Source organism: Acipenser ruthenus, chromosome 17 (genome assembly GCF_902713425.1).
Source record: "Acipenser ruthenus chromosome 17, fAciRut3.2 maternal haplotype, whole genome shotgun sequence".
NCBI classification, from domain to species: Eukaryota; Metazoa; Chordata; class Actinopteri; order Acipenseriformes; family Acipenseridae; genus Acipenser; species Acipenser ruthenus.
Window position 1 is genome coordinate 23,035,712 of NC_081205.1, and position 20,074 is coordinate 23,055,785.

Below are 20,074 nucleotides of genomic sequence, written 5' to 3' on the forward strand. Positions count from 1 at the left end.
TATGTAAATTCTTACCTGTTTAATATACTGCTGTCAGTTATCTATCGTTCCCTATTGTTTATGCTTAGATAGTTGGTTATTTAGCTTGTCCCTTTTCAATCAGTGGGTCTTCTGTAAAGAAATGACTTCCCACAAATGGTAATTTTTAGGATTGTTTCTTTAGAGATTTAGATACAAAAGCATGTGAAAAAAGCCAACAGCAATATTACCATCATCATGATTTGCAAATCCTTTCCTATAAAAAGCTGTTTGCAAAGTTCTATACATATGGTAATATAAAATAACCTAAAAGACTGCAACTTTTAGTCAAAGCTTTTGTCCTTGAATTTACTCAATATATTTTAGTGTTTCTAAATGTACCACATTTTTACAGTGTTTTACAGTTATAGATAGACTTTGAGTCAAAGAGAGTTTATTTAGTATTACAGTACTCTGTCGTGTATCCGCCCATCACATATCCACCCTAACTGTTTATCCTCCATGATCAAGCTCTTCACCAACGTTAGTTTATTATTGAACAGGGAAGATTAGTTCAGAGATTGTACACTGTGTTGTATGTGCTCCGTGCGCTACCATTGCTGGTACGTAGTGTCACGTGAGCTGTTCAGTGTGTTGACTTGATATATAAATAAATTCTGTTCGCCTGCGGGGCGTATCAACTTCAACCTCCGTCTCGATCTCCTGCCTGTCACTCAGCAGCAAATGCATGCACCCACAGGGCAGACGGCTACTCTTTCACAAACAGTAATACCCTGTATCTGTCTAAACAAGGGATTTAGGGGAGCTCCACCATAAAAATTGAATCTTAAAACAATAATTGTGTGAAATATAGTAATTGTTACAGCTGTGTACAATGGTATTTAAAACAGGATTAATTTATCCGACTTTTTACATATCCACCCTTACTCTGGTCCCACAGCAGTCGGATACACAACTGAGTACTGTACTACATATTTCACTAGTTATGGCTAGTCCTGTTGAAAATAAGTCTTACACATTTTACTCATAGGCCTTTTTCAATTAATCATAGTGAAAGCTGTCTGAAGGTTGTCTTATGTTTGACAGTATGGATTTGGCAGTGGCTCCAAAGCCTCCTTCACTCCGTTTGTGGACCCTCGAGTATATCAGACATCGCCAACCGATGACGATGATGACACATCAGCAGCAGGTAAGAAAGTATCGAAGTCCATTGCAGTTTGGAACTACTTGAAACCACTCACTTCAGTCTCTTCAATCTCTTTGGGTTCAGTTTGGTAGAACGCTTGTTCATGTTCAGTCTTTAATATTGTGAGGAGTGGTTGTTTCTCATCTGGTTATACTGATAGCTTGCTGTATTTTAAGCCATATAACAAACACTGTTTTGAGGGGGCTATAGTTTGAGTAGATTGCCTGCTTATCTATTCATGGGAATCAGAATCTTCCTTGAAACCACTCTCTGTAATTACTGTGAACTCTTCAGCCATGTTTGCCAACGAGCTGCTGCAACAGGAACAGGCCAAGCTGAACGAAGCCAGGAAGATCTCAGTGGTGAACGTGAACCCGACGAACATACGACCGCACAGTGACACACCGGAGATCCGCAAATACAAGAAGCGCTTCAATTCAGAGATACTGTGCGCGGCTCTCTGGGGTGAGCATGAAAAACCACTAACACGGTGGAGTACACGCACTGCTTGCTTGCTTCCCCTAAGGAAAGCCTTTCTTGACCTGCATAGATGATTCATTACAGTTTAGCCAGAAGCAAAAATACATTGCTGTGGAGCACAGTCTGGCCCATTTATAAGCTTTTGTGATGCATGAAATATGAATTGTTGAACCCTACCCTCCACTGTGCTGTTTTTTTTTTAATATTTACATTTCCTGGACTTTAAAATTGTCACAAACCCTGACATAGCAGTTACCGAACTTAAACTAGAGGGGAATTCCTATACAATTTGATTTGGTTTCTGTTTTCGTGGGTTGAATGTACATAGCACAGCAACACAATGATGATGTTTGTTGTAACCTTGGTTGCAGAGGTGGAATCCTAATTTCCTAATTGAATATCGGACAGCTAATAATCTGCAATAATTGGTGCACTGAGAAAACGTTATTGTTAAAAAGCAAGAAGCAAATAAATGTACAGTACACTTTACAAAAGCCTTCACATATAATGTAATATGCTAGTTTATATATATATATATATATATATATATATATATATATATATATATATATATATATAATATATATATATATATATACCTAAGGCTCCAAATAGGGCATGGGCCAGTTAATCAATCAGTAATTGTGTCTTGCAAAATAAAATGGCGATCAATAATCAATTAATTGTTAATTATTGGCCTATTCTCTTTGTAAATGGTGACCAGTGGATGGTTGCAAACTGGCAATTTTAAGGTCTTTGCGTCACCAGCAGGGGTCAGCATTCACAAAGGCACATGCTGAAATGTGAGGATGGGAGAGGAGGACTGTAATGCACTGCTGTATATTACTCAGCCACTGGGTATTGGGGATATATAGTAAGCTCTACAGCCAAACCAGTCCTTGTACAGTGGCTAAGAAGCTCATCTGTGGACTGAGAGAAGACTGGTAGCCGTCAGCTGAAGCCCAGCTTTAGCTGTTTGTCTGTATGTTTCAGGGGTGAACTTGCTGATCGGCACTGAGAACGGGCTGATGCTGTTGGACAGGAGCGGTCAAGGAAAGGTCTACAACCTGATCAACAGGAGGCGCTTTCAGCAGATGGAGGTCCTGGAGGGGCTCAATGTCCTTGTCACAATATCTGGTAAAGGCCCTGCTTGGTTTCAAGTGAAGTAGTTGTAGGGCTAATTACGTTAGTTTGTTTAATAATCAATTTAAACACTTAATTAGCTTGTATAATTAATACAGTTCAAATTAACATGTGTTAATCAACTTGAATGAATACTATATGACCATTACCATATTAGATCATTGACTAAACACAGACAATCTATTAGTTATCTGTTAAAAATGTAACACAATTTTTGTTCCTGGGTAGTAAGTGTCATTTCCTAATTGCTTATGCCTCAAAAGTATAGAAAATGGCTATTATTCCCCACAGACTTTGCTTTTGTGACCAGGACAGTGATATTTTGAAATTTACCTATTTCCAATGAGAAAACGGGCGAATTTGTGTTTCTTCGTTCACATAGTCAGAAAAAAACAACATATGAATCCAAATTAACATGTATTTATACTAAAGTAATACAAAAATGACTACAAAAGATTAGTTTTTCAAATTTTACGATTATACTGTAAATCACTTTCACGAATCAGCCCCCAAATGTAGTCTCCCATCATGTTCTCGTTATACTGTCCTTGGTAACGGCGTTCAAAGTCCAGTATATCCTGGTGGAAGCGCTCGCCTTGCTCCTCTGAGTACGCTCCCATGTTCTCCTTGAATTTATCAAGATGAGCATCAAGGATATGGACTTTGAGGGACATCCTACAGCCCATTGTGCCGTAGTTCTTCACCAGAGTCTCAACCAGCTCCACATAGTTTTCGGCCTTGTGATTGCCCAGGAAGCCCCGAACCACTGCGACAAAGCTGTTCCAAGCCGCTTTCTCCTTACTAGTGAGCTTCTTGGGGAATTCATTGCACTCCAGGATCTTCTTCATCTGTGGTCTGACGAAGACACCGGCTTTGACCGTTGCCTCAGACAGCTTAGGGAAGCAGTCTTGAAGGTACTTGAAGGCTGCCGACTCCTTATCTAGAGCTCTGACAAATTGTTTCATAAGGTCCAATTTGATGTGCAGTGGTGGCATCAGCACCTTTCGGGGGTCCACCAGTGGCTCCCACTTGACGTTGTTCCTCCCCACAGAGAACTCAATCCTCTGTGGCCAGTCCCGCCTGTGGTAGTGCGCCTTGGTGTCCCTGCTGTCCCAAAGGCAAAGATAGCAGGGAAACTTGGTAAAACCGCCTTGGAGACCCATCAGGAATGCCACCATTTTGAAGTCTCCTATGACCTCCCAGCCGTACTCATCATACTTCAAGGCGTCCAGCAAGGTCTTGATGCTGTTGTAATCCTCTTTGAGGTGCACCGAGAGAGCCAGGGGAAGAGACGGGTACTTGTTACCATTATGGAGCAGCACGGCTTTGAGGCTCCTGGATGAGCTGTCAATGAAGAGGCGCCACTCATTCTGGTTACAGGCGATTCCGATTGCCTCGAACAGACTGGTCACATTGTGGCAGAAGCAGAGCCCATCTTGACGGGTGAAGAAGCTGGAAAAAAGGTTGGTGACGCTTCCTTTGATCTGCGACTTACACACTTTCATCCAACAAGTTCCACTGCTTGAGTCTAGACGTCAAAAGCTCGGCATTGGACTTGGTGAGACCAAGATCTCTAATCAAGTCATTGAGGTCTTTGTGGTTGGGGTAGTATGGGTTTCTCTCCTCGGCTCCAACTCTGAAATTGTCATCTGGATCTACAGCATCTTCCTCGCTCTCTGACTTGCTGCTCTCTTCTAAAGATGGCTGCTCTCGCTCTCTCCGGAGGAGTGGGTACGGGGAGCTCATGGCAGTGTGGCACTGGGGCGATGGATTAAGGAAGGTCCGGATACGTGATAGCAGGTGCATTCTTGCCAGTCCGACGTTTGGAAGGGTCCACCATGCAGAAGTAGCCGTTGCTTGAGTGGTCAGTGGGTTCCCGCCAAATTCTTGGGATAGCGAACTTTATGGCTCTCTTTTCCCCTCCGTACCATCCTACAAAAATACATTTATTTCACCCAGCACTGAATCTATCTGGAATGTTCTGGAAAATAGGTCAATTTCAAAATATCACTGTCCTGGTCACAAAAGCAAAGTTTGTGGGGAATAATAGCCATTTTCTATACTTTTGAGGCATAAGCAATTAGGAAATAACACTTACTACCCAGGAACCAAAAAAAAAAAAAAAATTGTTACACGGTGTAATCTGAATGTTCATTCACGTTAAGACCTCATCAATATTATTTTATTTAATGACGTGTATAAGATCGAGGAATTACAATGAACACACAAAACACCCTCAACCACAGCAAGGTAGGTTAAAATATTGTAACGGTTTATTAGATAATAATAAAGGTACAGAAAGGAAAAACTTAGAAAATCATCGTGAGGTAGCAGTTCACATACATATCAATGCAGCACAAGTAAACACTTATTCCTTGAATGTACAGTATATGCTTCTATAGATGTTGTTTCTCAATAATGCAATTAAACTACAGTACAAGTAGAATCCTATTGCTCTCCTAACACTCAGTATAGGTTCAACATCTCATTCTAACACAGTACATTAACTCCTGTGTCTCAATCTCAGTACAGGCTGCACGGATCTGCCGGCAGGTGATGACGTCACTCTGCAGACAGTTCCCTCACAATTACAGTTCTTCTAATAACATATCACAGCTACGACTGGACTACAGTTGTTTACTAACAATTACACAAGTATACTTTCAAACAAGCACTTCATATGCCAATATGAGTTAATCAGCTTAGTTACTTTTTAACAAGGTTCAAATTCTGAGGTTTTTCATACACACGTTAAACGGGCAATTTAAGATAACTATTTTATCAATTTCTGTGTGTTGTAATTATCATTAATTACTCTGGTTCCACAAGGGAAAGGTAAGGGAATTTTACTCAACGGTTCCTTGAAGAAGACCCCCAGAAGTCTGCTGAACAAATCTTCCATTGTAGTTATCGCAATTCTTCAAACCCAAGTTGGGCTCCTTTATCTTCAAAACCCAAGTGTGTTTTCTTCTGTGAATACTTCACCTCAAATTCCATGCTACCCTGCATCCTGTGTGTTTGAGAATGAATCCAAAAGATTAGTTCAGATATGTACTTATATCAAAAATAGTCATTGGTTCCAGGCAGTTGTGCCTACATAGTGTACCATATAAGTAGTGTTCCTCGTTTTCAGTTTTTATCTTTAAAAATAAAGAAATGCCACAGTTTTGTATTTCTACTTTTAATTAAAAAAACATTCAACTACATGTCTTCTAAAACAGTATCTCATTTACAGTCACTTGTTATAGCATCTACAATGTCACTGCAGCAACTTGGATAAGAACAAAGGACTTCTAAAAATGAGTTACAGCATTATCGTTCTATAGCCCTTAATTTTAAGATATCAGTAATTGGAAAGGATTAGTAGCTGCAGTACACTTTTAACGACAGGAATTTGCTAAAAACATAGCTCTGGTTCATTAACATAACACAGTGGAATGATGACAATATCATTTAATTTATTTTAACATATTGTTTAGGGACGTTGTGATACGGTGGGTGTCTTCATAGTAGTATTTACAACAAATCGACAATAACAATCCAAAGCAAATTTGCTTTTGTTACAGACTTTCTAACAAGGCTGGAATAAACTGTTTTTACAGTACTTAATTAACCCCTTATAAAAAAATAACACAAAACTGCTAACATAAAAAAGAACAGTCGTACAGGTACCACAGTAGCAGACGCAGTTTACACTGCCTCGGAGTTCCTGATCGCATCATAAATTGAATGCATGACAGAGTATCTCTGCATCCGAGTGGGAAAGGTAGGGACGGACCTTTTGAGGTGTTTCAGAGGTGATAGAAGGAGGATTTGACTACAGAGGAGATTTGGGCATCAAAGGAGAGGTTACTATCCAGAAGTACAACAAGGCGTCATACAGTGCCATATAAGGCAGAACATCTTACGACCTATGGTATTCTGTGTATTTCAGTGCATGTTATATGAATAATTTACAGCTCTCAGAGCTGGACTTTTTTATACATATGTCATCCCAAGTGAGTGAGTTAATTGCAGGAGTCAGTAAATCCTTGAGGGAGCTTTTATAACAATTCTTCTAGGGCACATGGCACTAATTGTTTTTTTTTTTGTTGACGGTTTCTTGTTAGGGAAGAAAAATAAGCTGCGAGTGTACTACCTGTCATGGCTGAGGAACAGAGTATTGCACAATGACCCAGAAGTGGAAAAGAAACAGGGCTGGATCACAGTTGGGGAGCTGGAGGGCTGTGTGCATTACAAAGTTGGTAAGTACATCAGTCTACTCCGTTTCTGACATATGTGCAGTAAATTATACAGCTCCAAAACATTACGTGGTATTCATAGGTATGTATGTTGGGCATTTCTTCAATTGGGGATTATGAAATGTAATACCCAAGGGATATCAGGTAGTGGTAATATGAGAATCTGTGCTGGCCTAAAACTCCATCCTTCATACCTGCCACATTGTCCACCCTCCAGACAGACCTGGCATTTGATTGTGCCTAATAGAAATTAGTGTGTCAGTGAGGTCCAGTATGCACATGCTTAACATACACAGTTCTGAATTCTAGCTTGTGCAGGGTAGTGCTGGATAGAAAATGCAAAGGCAAATTCTGAGAGGAGAGAAAAAATAATTATTACAGAGTAGTATGTTGCTAGTGTATTGTATATATTGTTAAAATAATGTTATCCCACTCTGAGAGAAATGCCTTTGTTCTTGCTTCCAAATAGGGACCTACAATAAGAAACCCAGTTGTCTTGTCTTATCTACTTGATTTGTGTTCCTTGCAGTAGTTTTAAGTTATGTTTGAGTGTTTGGTGTTCCATTTATAACGGTCAAGTCAAACCACTGGTTTATTGTACTATAAATGATGTCCTTTCTATTCTAGTGAAATATGAAAGAATCAAGTTTCTGGTTATCGCTTTGAAGAACTCTGTGGAGATATATGCGTGGGCTCCGAAACCCTACCACAAGTTCATGGCCTTCAAGGTAAAGGAACTTTGTTTTCTATTATACAGAATAATGCTTGTTTTAGTGTTATCGCTTCTGCTAGTGTTATCGCTTCCCTGTGACTAGGAGAAGGGACTATATTGTAATTGAATACAAGAGGTGGGTGTTGCTTTTTAATTGCTTTTTTAGTTTTTAGGAGCACAGAAAAATAAAGTACATATTTATGCAGTTGAGTTATGTGGGTTTATAGTACATTTAAATGTTTGAAATCATGAGTTGAATTTATTTTATAATTCATATACAATTAATAAATGGTATATAATGTACACTGTGTGTATAGTAGGAAATGCTGGGAACAGCTTGCACAAATTTGAAACTTTCAAAATTTTTTTCGTGAAGTAACTACTAGTTTTAATAAAGCTGCTTGAGATGCCATTATGTTATTTGTCCTGGAGACCTACTTTTGATCATACCTGAAATGTGTCCTTTTTACTGTTAACAATTTCAGTTTTTCTCTCAAGTCTTTTACAGATCTACAGCACAGACCCCAACTTGTTGACTTAACTGTCGAAGAAGGTCAGAGGTTAAAGGTTATCTATGGGTCCAGCGTGGGTTTTCACGTGATTGATGTGGATTCAGGGAATCCCTATGATATCTACATCCCGTCTCATGTAAGTTAAGAAGACGGAACCAATCCACTTAGTATGACTTGGCATTCTGAAGTAAAATCGGCACGGTAACGTTGGCTATCATTTCTATCACAATTTATAAACCAACGTGTTGTCGGACAAAGCCTAACTTTGTTATACACTCCTACACTCAACAATTTCAATAAAGCAAAAGCAGATAAATGATCAAATCAAAGAAGATGGTAATATCTAACTGTTACTCCCCGATCTACGACCTTTGACAAATCCCAAAGGACTTTTTGACAGCCAAACAAAGCAACCGGAAAATACTTTTTCTGGCCTCCTATTTGTTGGTTCTGTTTTTGAGTGGGAGCCCATATTGCAGCAGTTTCTCAAGGGAAAAGCATTGAGGCATTGAAATTGGTTTGCCATTAAGACCTAGTTTCTGATTTTTACAGAGGCTTATTTACAATGTTCCCTCCCCCAGATTCAGAGCAATATCACCCCACATGCCATTGTGATCCTCCCCAAGACCGACGGAATGGAGATGCTTCTGTGTTATGAAGATGAGGGGGTCTATGTGAACACATACGGCAGAATCACAAAAGACGTGGTGCTTCAATGGGGAGAGATGCCCACCTCTGTTGGTAGGTGTAATAAGCTCATTCTGTAATCGGCTGATTGGGTTTCAGAATCAGCTGGTAGGTGCAGTTCCTTACACAAGAATACTTTAAATAGACAAGGGCTGAGCATGAACCTGAACCCTCCACCGCCCCCAAGACTTGTAACGCATATTGCCTTAGATGGAAATTCAGTTAACATCGGTTTCATATTTGGGAGCGCTCTATATAAACAATGCATCATAAAACCACAGCCTTTTTAAACATTTTTCACCACTACGGGACTGGGAGACCATGACTGGACCGGGCAGCTAAGTGGTACATTGAAACAGAAGCAACAGTACTAAAAGACACTTTTCAGTCGGTGTCTTCTGTAAATGGTTTAATTCATATTTGTTCTGCTTTTAGTACAACGTTACACAGTCGGAGTGTAAACAAGTGCAAGAGATGCGTTTTGAATGCACTTTTTTTGGTTGGTCACTTCTTGTTACCTGAACCGAATCGGAATGTGTTAAAGAATCCCAAAATGGAAGTGTATTCATGCAAAGAGGATCCAGTTTCATAGAGAAGATCCTTCTGTTACGCGTGGTGCCAAAACTCGGTGTCCACCAAGGATGACTCATCAAGTTAGAATGTGGGGATCTTTTGCCAACAGTTTTTACACAAACTGTTCATTTACAGCACAAATATGTGCCAAGCCGAGTTTCAAAACCGCTAGCAACTGAATCAACATCAAAGCATTCTTAAAAAAAAAAAAAACGACCTTCAAAATAATCTCAGTGGAACATACAATAAAGAACACTGGTAAGATATCATCTACCTTTTTACCTGACCTTTTTATTTTCTTCTTTTCATCCAACTCTGGGGGCTGCAAAATAAAAAAAGAAAAAAAAGCATACAACAGCATAGACATTTCATGCTACACATGTTTTCTCCTGTCTCTTCAATCCTTGGTCTATTTAATACTCTTTTTAATGTCTTTAAATGTGGGGTGACTTTCCGCAAGTGTTTTGAGTTTTTAGCATTTCTCTGAATTAATTAATCATACATCCAGTAATGGCGATTTGATTTCATACAGTACTGTGCAAGTATTAATTTGACTGAAACAGACACCTTCATGAATACTTTACAGCTGTATATTAAAATATGTATTATAAAAGCCTCATTTAAAGTGTTTCATTTTATTATTCCCATTTATTATTAACACTTTTAAAATAATTCATTTCCAGCACTGTTTTATTTAGGCTTTATAGCTAGAAGTGCTCTCATTTTTGTATACATGTCTTTGATGTCTGGTAGATACCAAAGCAGTGGTCTTGTATGAAAGGCCAATACATTAATATGCACATCCTTACTTCATTATGCAGCCCCCTTTTTGATTTAGAAAATGCCCAAAGAATTTTAAAATGTCAACCCTTTTTGGGACTCTCTACTAATTAAAAGAAATTTGTCACTGGCTTATGGTACTGTAGATTGTCCAGTAGATCTCACAGAACATAACAGGCAGTATTTTTTTTTCCTGAGGCACAGATTTCTTTTGCAATTAATGGTGCAACAAGATTTATTTTTGCATGTCTAATGAAGGGACTGAGATTTTAGCAGAAATGTCATTATGTTTTACTAAAACTAAGATGCAAACTGGTGGTCTCTATGAAGCCATTATTGCTGGTAATGGCAATATAATAAATAAACAACAGGTAAAAGAAAAGATCAGATTGTGGTGCACATTTTTGTTAGAGTTGTGCTGGAATATCCAAGTTTGATTTGGCTAGTCGGATCTGCCATACAGGTAATGCAGATCGTTTTCTATGTGTAACCGGTTTCATCTGATTCAAACTGGTTATTGGGTATTGAAGGATTTTGTTTCTGTAGTATGTGAAATCAACGGGTGCTGAGGGGGTATTTTATTTGGCTTTTAAAATAATGTATATGTACAGCTAGCAATTGTATACACTAGCCCAAGATCTCCTGACTTGACTATCAAAACAAATGGACTGGTTATATCAATATATTTATACATATGTTAAGGATGAAACCCGATGGTCTGGCGAGTCTAGTTTTGCTCGGACCAATCTAGTTTTGGCTAGCCCTGAAATTCAGTGAAAACTGTTGAAAATACAGGTTTCACCCAGTCGTCTTTTTCAAGTTCTGGGCCAATCTAGATTTGTGGGTGCCTAAAAAAAGTGGTAACTTCGAGATTCGCCCAGAAGCCCTAGGCAAAACTAGATTGGCCCGGGCAAAACTAGACTCACCAGACTTTCTGGGTTTCGCCCTTAATCTATACACCAACTCTACCTGCTCATTACTTAGTTTAGAACACCTTGGAGATCTCCATGGCTTTGTTCTAACAACTGAAAAATACCTCAAAAATAGATTGTCTCCTTTTTTTTTTTCCCTCACACAGGTAGTTTGTTTTGCTGGGTATTTTACCAACTACACACTCACTAACATGGGTTAAAAAAAAAAAAAAAAAAAAAAAACAACAAACAAACAAACAAAAAACATGTTGCTCCCAAACAAATTCTACAAAACAGGCGTGACTTTCGCGTTTGAAACTGCTGCAATAATCACCTCCTCGCATGGTTGCTTTGCTGAGCCAGTATGGGGTTGCTGTTTGACGTCAGAAGTCGTCGACGAGGAGTAGAACCAGGGCCAGTTGAGCTGTTCTTCAGCATTCTCCTTTGTCTTTGCAGCCTACATCCATTCCAGTCAGATCATGGGCTGGGGAGAGAAGGCCATTGAGATCCGATCAGTGGAGACGGGACACCTCGATGGAGTTTTCATGCACAAGCGAGCTCAGCGATTAAAATTCCTCAGCGAGAGAAATGATAAGGTAATTTAATCAGTTTTTTACGTAAATGAGTGATTCCAGACATGCAATTTTCCACAGGTTTCTCTAGAACTTTATGGGTAATTCCTGGCTGAGGTTCCCTTTGTGTCGACAGGTGTGAATTAAAAACCTGTTAATATTTTAATTGCAAAACAAGAAATTCTACCTTTCCCATCATTTGCAATCTACACGTTAACTACCAATTGGTGATAATAAGGCAACACAGTGTGAACCAATATACAATGTTATAATAATCTATTAAAACCACTCATTTTATTTGTAATTCTTTCTTTCCTTTGTTTCATCCATTTGATATTCAGCAGTGAACTTGTATTCAACACTCATGCCCAATGTATTTCCACATTCTGTGATTCATGAGCCAATTACTCAAAAAAAAAAAAAAATGCTTCTAAGTTCATTGGACACAAGTTCAATTTGAGTCACAGAACTGGTGAATTTTTGGACGGTCAGGTCTAAGTGGAGTGTTATTATTAGAAAATCAAATGAAAATGGATGTCATATCAAACTAATGAGACAAAGAGGCTTGACCATTGCTTAAATCACCACACCCAGGTCTGTGGCCGATTCAGTTACCTTTACTGCCCAGGGTATATTCCCATACCTATTTAATGCCTATTTTATCAATGTCAACTATACTGGACACTGGGCAGCAAAGGGTTAAGCTTAGGTGTGATTTATTAAAATTGTAATTAAATTACAATGGTAGTATGTTACTGTGGTTAAGCTGTATATTCAGTTTCATTCACTGCCTGACATCCAGCAGGTGTTAATGTTGTGCCATGTGCAAGGGAAGCATCGATAGAAACGTTTGTCTAGTAGGTTTCTTGTGCCTCGTTATTTCACGATTCAATAATTAGAATTACTAGGAAATGCTCTGTAAAACATAAACTTGTCCAGACCTTTTAATTTTTACACCAACTATGAGCCAAAAAACAGGCCTAGTGTACCTTTCTCCTTTTGTACAAAAGGTTGTAACTTTCCTAAATGATTTCCCCCTGCAGGTTTTCTTTGCCTCTGTTCGATCTGGTGGAAGCAGCCAGGTCTTCTTCATGACCCTCAATAGAAACTCTATGATGAACTGGTAACACACACATATGAAGCGACTGGTGGATTACATTTTTAGACTTACGGTACACTTTAAATAAAAAACAAACAAAAAAAAACAACACAAAAAAGACCACCTTATATGTGGATTTGTAAGTCTAAAGGGTATTTGAACGCCCGGATATGACTCTTCCCTATTGACCTTCAAGCCAGTATTGCCTGGACCGTTTGACAAGATGGGACAACAGATGTACAAACAGGTTCGATCTGTGGAGGCTGAATGAGAGCTGTGCCTCCTGAACTGTGGATATGGACACTGGAAGGCCTTCCTTGGGAGGCCTCTAACAATCGTTTGCGATTTTTTTTTTTTTTTTTTTTTTGCTTAGTTTTTTCTTTTTATGAAGAACGGGAAAGAGTTTTGGCGGAGTCAAGTAGGGTGGGGGGTGGGCTCTATTATCTGCTATTGGGGGAACATGAAATTGATCTGCCTGCTGGTAGTCTTGCCTATATAGGTGATGTACAAACGGTGACGGGGGGATTTAAAAAAAAAAACAACAAAAAAAAAACAATAAAAATCAAAAAATAGCAGGGGAGCACAATTATACATTGAAAGTTGATGTTTAAAGCTGGGTCTAGTTTCAATTCTTTAACACCCACTCTCTTAAAGGCAGTTGGGTAAGACTAGTTTGTTTTAGGGGGTAAATTTCCATGGCTAAATGACCAACCGTCTTTAGACTATCAATCTAGATGAGGTCCTCATTTTGATATTGATGATGCAGCTTACTGGCTTGCTGAGGTCGAGTGGTGCCATTTGCACAGTAACTAGCCGGATGAGGCACAGACACAGGCATATTGAATGTTGGCCCACAAGAAAATTGACAAACTCTAAAAGCCAGGTAAAACTAGAAACTAAAAAAGAAGGCACCCACAAGACTGATGACTCCCTGTTGGCAAGGTGTTCAGAGAATCAGACTTTCATTTTGTTTTCTTTTAAATATCAAGTCTTACCAGCAGAGGTGGCCGTAATGTATTTTGGTAATAACATCTTATCGTCCTTAAGGGTGTTTCAATGCACAGTTTAAAATGCTTGAGGGATTGCTCGTATCAGGGAACAGTCTACAACTAACTGGCACCATTTTATGTGGGGAGGGGGTGGTTTGGTGCTATTTACTGCTGTTTAACTATTGAAATCCCCAAGATTAGCTTGTATACAATTAACCCATATTGTTACATTTCTATGGATCAATAAATGTATATTCTTAGTTCAGTTAGACATTTGCCATTATGAATTCCTGTTACTAATGGTTACAGTTTAAAAAAAAAAATAACAATCGTCTCAGACGTTGGCTGCTTTTTTTTTTTTTTTTTTTTAACTTTTAAAAGTAGCTGCAAGCATGGCTGCCTGTGGTTTTTAGGGTGTTGTCGCAGAAAATAAAAGTTCTGTGTTGCGCTTCCTCTTTCTAACCTACCTCGTTTGTTTTCTTTTTACAGGTTTCTTTTTTATTATTTTTGACATTAAAAGAGCACAAGAGTAGCAATGGCATCTTATGCCAAACTGGTCATTGGTTAGGGTAAAATCAGAAATGTAGGAGATTATTTGGCTTGGGAATATGCTTTTTTTAAATGAATTAATTCAGTATTTTGTCTGCTTTGAATGAAGTTCTTACCGTTCAGTCCTTAAAGGATATGACAAAGCAGGATATTCTTACAGAAGAAAGGAAAATTACCTTTACTTTTTTTTTTATGGTGTTCTGTCCAATATTGAGCTTCATTCGTTTTTTCTATATGTCAGCTATACAGAGTTGAGCGGTTAAAGCATTCCACACTTTCAGAAATGAGAAAATGAAAGTCAATGGGCAGTTTGTTGGCATTCGGCAGCATGCATCACTGAATATAGAGAAAAGATGGGGGGGGGGGTTAAACTTACCGTTAGAGCAAACATCATACAAAGAAGGCGGCACAGATAAAAACCCTCACTGAAATTGTATTTGAAGCGGAGTTGAAATAGGAAATTAACAGTTTTAGAATGATGCATTGGGGGTACCAAAGGCTATGTATTTTAAAAGTCAAAAGAGGTTTGTGTACATCTTTCCAGAACCAGGTTCAGAGTTTGTTACCTCAGGGTTGCTTCCATGGAATAAGCCAGACCATTGCTTCTCTTACCCTTTTATTTTTAGCTGCTCTGCTTGTAAGCTTAACGTTTTGTTCACTTAAGTTGCTAACTGATGTGTTTTGTTTTTTTTTGTAATTTTTTTTATTTTTATTGTAGGTATTTGATAAAGTAAATCAATAAAATGGGGGATGTTGGAACTAGGGTGGCTGTAATTGTACATTGCCTTTGTTAATTGGGGACAGCATTTATTATCTTTTTTTGTTTTTTGTTTAAAAAAAAAAAGTCTCTGACATTTTATTTGACTTTATATTTAGAAGACAGCAAATTGGTGCACTCCAACATGATGAAAATTTTACTTGGTACTTACTGTTCCTGTTTAAAATCTTGAAAATTAATAGGGGGGGGGGGGGCATGAAGCTTATTTGTGTAACTATACAATCTATGTAAAACTTCTGTACAAAGAAATGAATTCATGGTACATAAAACTCATCCTTTTTTCAGGTGTTCTTTTTCAAAGCTTGAAATGATACCTTCCATAACAGCTGTTTATCAACATCAGAAGAATCCCAGTGGCCCTGACATGGAGACCACAGCACACCATGAATATATTGTCAGTCCTGTCGACTTCTTTCCAAGCAGTGCCGTCCTCATGTAACTGAGTATAGTCATCTCATGGGGAAGGTGGAACAGGGGCTGCACTATAAATGCAAAATTATTCATTTTTTTTATTTTTGACAATAGCCTGAAACGCCTAGACTGAGAAAAGATAGACCACCTTTTAAAGTATGGAATGTATTTTAATAAAATGCATTTGGACATCATAGAATCCCAAAACCATAATGAGAGTCGGTTATCCTTAATCCAGTAGGGAAAATGTATGGAGTCCTATTATGTTTTGACCGAGATGGCTTGGTTTAGCACTGATAATTATGGTTGCAATGTGACTTGCTTTATCTGCAACGATTCAGACCATGTCTAGGGGTCCTGGACCTCGGGGTACCCTGTATTTCCTTTCCAACAATCCTTCCATTCACAACTAGCTCTGTGTTTTGAAGAAAATGTTTTATTTTATTTTATTCTTCTCTGTTATGGTGATAGTCTGTGGGAGGGACATTAATTACAATAGTTTTGCCCCTGGTTTTAATGTGTCAACAAGTTTGCACATTTTAATAATTTCTATTTAAAAATAAAATTAAGGAATAATACAAATAAATAAAATGATTATTTGTGAAACAGGGTTTTAGCAATAAACTGTACTACTGAATTATTTGATTGAAATTGTTTTTGTTGTCTTTCATTTTTAGATTTGTTGAAGTCAGAGTGACTTTAACACATCTGTGCATTTAATATTATACCATTTTTGGATTGGAATAGGTTTTTTTATTGCTTTATTGAGTCCTAATTCTTCTTTTTAGCATTTGAGGTTCTGCCTCAGTTATGTCTGCCTAATATAGGAAGCATTAGTCATGTCCTGTTTTTTTAAATAAAAAATGTTAAGAAAATGATTAAAATGAGCAACTTATTTTTTGCTGCATCTCTGTTGCTAACCTGTTGGTTTTGTTTAACAGCTGGTCAACTGTTCAAACAGTGCCCATTCTCTGAAAGCTCTTGTGTGTTATTTCCTATTAATTATAGTTGTTGGATCACAACCAGCAAAAAGCTGAAAAAAAATGATAGATAGATAGATAGATAGTTTGCCATAATTTAGTATGAGGGTTCATAATTTAGTCATGAGGGTTCCATTTGTCAAGTGTGGTTTCTTTTTTGACAGAAGGCTACAATAGCTTTCTTTTTCCTAATCAAGGTGCTTTTGAACTTGCTTTGCTATACCCAGAACATAAACATTAATGTATTGTGTGTAGGGTCTCAGCATCCCTATGACAAAAACTAATGTTTTTTTAGAAACCTGCTGCCACCACAAATGCTGTTTTGTCTGCTTATATCTCATTAACCATTTCAGATACTGACTTTGAGGTTATGGAGACTCCTTGGACAAAATATAAGGTGCCCTTTACTGATCTAAGATTACTGTGATATTGGAGTCATGTGACTTTGGTTTCCGGGTCATGAAATGCTGACGGTTCCGTGCTCTGTACACAAGTGTATTCTCTTGGTTAATTTCATGCCACCACAAAATTGAATCTCAGACACCTTTTGCAGTTCTGCTTTCTCATTTGAAATGTTACATGCTGGTGACCTTAAAATTGATCTCTGACCTCATGTGGTTGCCTCCTTTAGGTCGCATGCCTATTTTTAAATTTCAAAATTGGCTAAATTGGCTGCATTACATAATTTTCTCAGGTAAGTTCCATTTTAATAAAAATTAACCTTTTCACTGCCACGGTGTTTTAGCAATGGGCCATGTCAATGACGCAGACAACACACTTTTAGCAAGGTTCTTTACTGATTTTGTGTACCTTTTTATTATCAGATTCTCTCAATAAAGTTACATAGGGGTTGCGTACAAAAATGAACTGTCTCAGTACCACATTGTTTACCTCCGGCAATATCAATGATGCAGATCTTTTTCACACATCTATTTTACTCCATGTTTATGAAACCATTCCCCATACAGCAAGATGAACAGGTTCAGTCTTTATTGAACATAATCTGGAAGCAGAAACAAAATTGTGTACTGAAAGAACAATCATTTGCATATATATATATATATATATATATATATATATATATATATATATATATATATATATATATAATATATAAATATATAAATGAATGAATGAATGCCTTTATTGTCACTATACACATGTACAATGAGATTAAGAGCCACTCCTTTTTTCAGTGCCAACATGTACATAAGATAAATAAAATAAAATAAATATAACAACTTAAAATAAAATAAATAGTGCCCGGGGGGGGGGGGGGGGAGATGAGGGGGGCTATAAAGTGCACAGTTCTGAGACGCTATATACCTATACTGTGAAGTCAATGCATGTGTAAGTTCAGAGTGGTTATGACTTTTGGGAAAAAACTATTCTTGAATCTATATATATATAAAGTTTGAGAAAGGAAAACTGCTGTGTACCAAAATGATCAATAAGAAAAAAGAAAGATATTTCAGGTAGAATAATTGATTACAAATTAATTATCGGGACCCTTCACCGGCTCAATACAAAAAAAACAGTGCTTTAAGAAGTTGATAAAAAAAAAAAAACAAGTAGTCTTTTAAACAAAACTCCAGAATGTTGATGATGATGGTGATGACCTCAGAATAGAATGTTCATTCCAAATGGCTCCAAAGTGCCTAGTTTGAAAATAAATTCACATTCCTTTTGTTTCCTGACAACATTAGCTCTATAGCATTGAACCATCCCACAAATTGTGATGTCTTCTATAGCGTGGTCATTTCTGTTAAAATGTCTGGCGACAGGAAAGGTAGAGGTGTTAATTCGTATACTTCTCAGATGTTCCACGAAGCGATCAGCCAAGCGTCGTTTTGTTTCATCAATATATAGCTTGTTTTATCTTTATATATAGATAGATAGATAGATATAGATAGCAAAAAAGGCATTTGTGCACTACAATGGTTAATATTGACGAGGTGCTGACCAGTATAAGGTAATTACATGCAACAAGAAGTGAAGTCTCTACTGAAAAACAAAAGTTCTGAATTCTTTCAGCCACACTACCAATTTAAACGGCTTACCAAAAAGCTTTCGTAGAGACATTCATGGTCGCACTTTCGTCATTTTTCTTCAAAAGGATTAATTATTAAACTCCTGCTCATTTATTTTCTTAATAAAATGTATCTTTATGAAATTAAAACCATGATTGTAACATGATATATAAATATAATATATATAGAAATAAAAAAATAAAAAATATATATAGAAATATAGATAGATAGATAGATGGATACAGTCCCTTGCAAAAGTATTCAGACCCCTGACTAATTCTCTCATTACTGAATTATAAATGGTACATTGAAATTTCGTTGTGTTTGATATTTTAGTTTAAAACACTGAAACTCAAAATCAATTATTGTAAGGTGACATTGGTTTTATGTTGGGAAATTATTTTTAAGAAAAATAAAAAGCTGAAATATCTTGCTTGCATAAGTATTCAACCCCCACACATTAATATTTGGTAGAGCCACCTTTCGCTGCAATAACAGCTTTAAGTCTTTTGGGGTGAGTATGTACCAGCTTTGCACACAGTCTCAGAGTAATTTTGGCCCATTCTTCTTGGCAGATTTGCTCCAGGTTGTTCACGTTGGTTGGATGACGCTTGTGGACCGCAATTTTCAAATAGTGCCACAGATTCTCAATGGGATTGAGATCAGGACTTTGACTGGGCCACTGTAGGACATTCACCTTTTTGTTCTTGAGCCACTCCAATGTTGCTTTGGCCTTGTGCTGCCACCACCATACTTCACTGTAGGGATGGTGTGTCTTGAGGCATGGGCAGTGTTAGGTTTGCGCCACACATAGCGCTTTGAGTTTTGGCCAAAAAGCTCTATCTTAGTTTCAACAGACCACAAAACCTTTTCCCACATCGCAGCTGGGTCACTCTCATGCTTTCTGGCAAACTCCAGACGTGCTTTCAGATGGTACTTTTTGTATGTATATATATATATATAGAGAGAGAGAGATAGAGAGATAGATATCTATGTGTATATGTTGCCCTTGCTGGTAACTTGGTCTGCCATAGCAATGCACTTCTATTATGAGTAGTATTAGTATTCACTAGTACTTTGCTGTATAGGCGTTGGTACGTTACGATCGTAAAGCAGTACAATCTTATACTGTCTGGTCCAGTTCATTCTAGATTTCTTTTACAACTCATTGAGTATTGCAATGCAGTCAGCACTAATTTAGTCAGCACTAATTTAATATATATAGAAATAATAGATAGATAGAGATAGAGATATATATGTATATAGAGAGAGAGAGAGAGATACTGTATATAGATAGATATACAGTATCTATTGTGCATGCCGGCGTGCTTAAATTAATCTCTTCTAATTTACTTGGTTTCTAACACCACTGGTTTTGTATTATTTTTTTTAATAAATGTTTTGTGGTTTTAGCCTAAAAGTTACTGCCATGCAAGCATCTGCTAATTATCCCACTATCTAA

At 37.6% G+C, this 20,074-nt stretch overlaps 1 protein-coding gene across 7 annotated transcripts in view; it reads left to right on the forward strand.

Moving 5' to 3' along the window:
• Positions 1-16,239, forward strand: part of LOC117423769 (traf2 and NCK-interacting protein kinase-like) — a 135,641-nt gene extending 119,402 nt beyond the window's left edge. For 6 of the 7 annotated variants that reach the window (XM_058990134.1, XM_058990137.1, XM_034039923.3 and 3 more), the window contains 9 exons: positions 1,066-1,168; positions 1,460-1,630; positions 2,639-2,782; positions 6,898-7,032; positions 7,657-7,757; positions 8,240-8,389; positions 8,835-8,994; positions 11,661-11,800; positions 12,820-16,239. In XM_058990134.1, coding sequence (XP_058846117.1) covers positions 1,066-1,168; positions 1,460-1,630; positions 2,639-2,782; positions 6,898-7,032; positions 7,657-7,757; positions 8,240-8,389; positions 8,835-8,994; positions 11,661-11,800; positions 12,820-12,903 — 1,188 coding nt within the window. In that variant the 3' untranslated portion in view covers positions 12,904-16,239. The remainder of the gene's footprint in view (positions 1-1,065; positions 1,169-1,459; positions 1,631-2,638; positions 2,783-6,897; positions 7,033-7,656; positions 7,758-8,239; positions 8,390-8,834; positions 8,995-11,660; positions 11,801-12,819) is intronic. The other variant, XM_058990138.1, reaches the window with a different exon arrangement.
• The last annotated feature ends 3,835 nt before the right edge of the window (positions 16,240-20,074 follow it).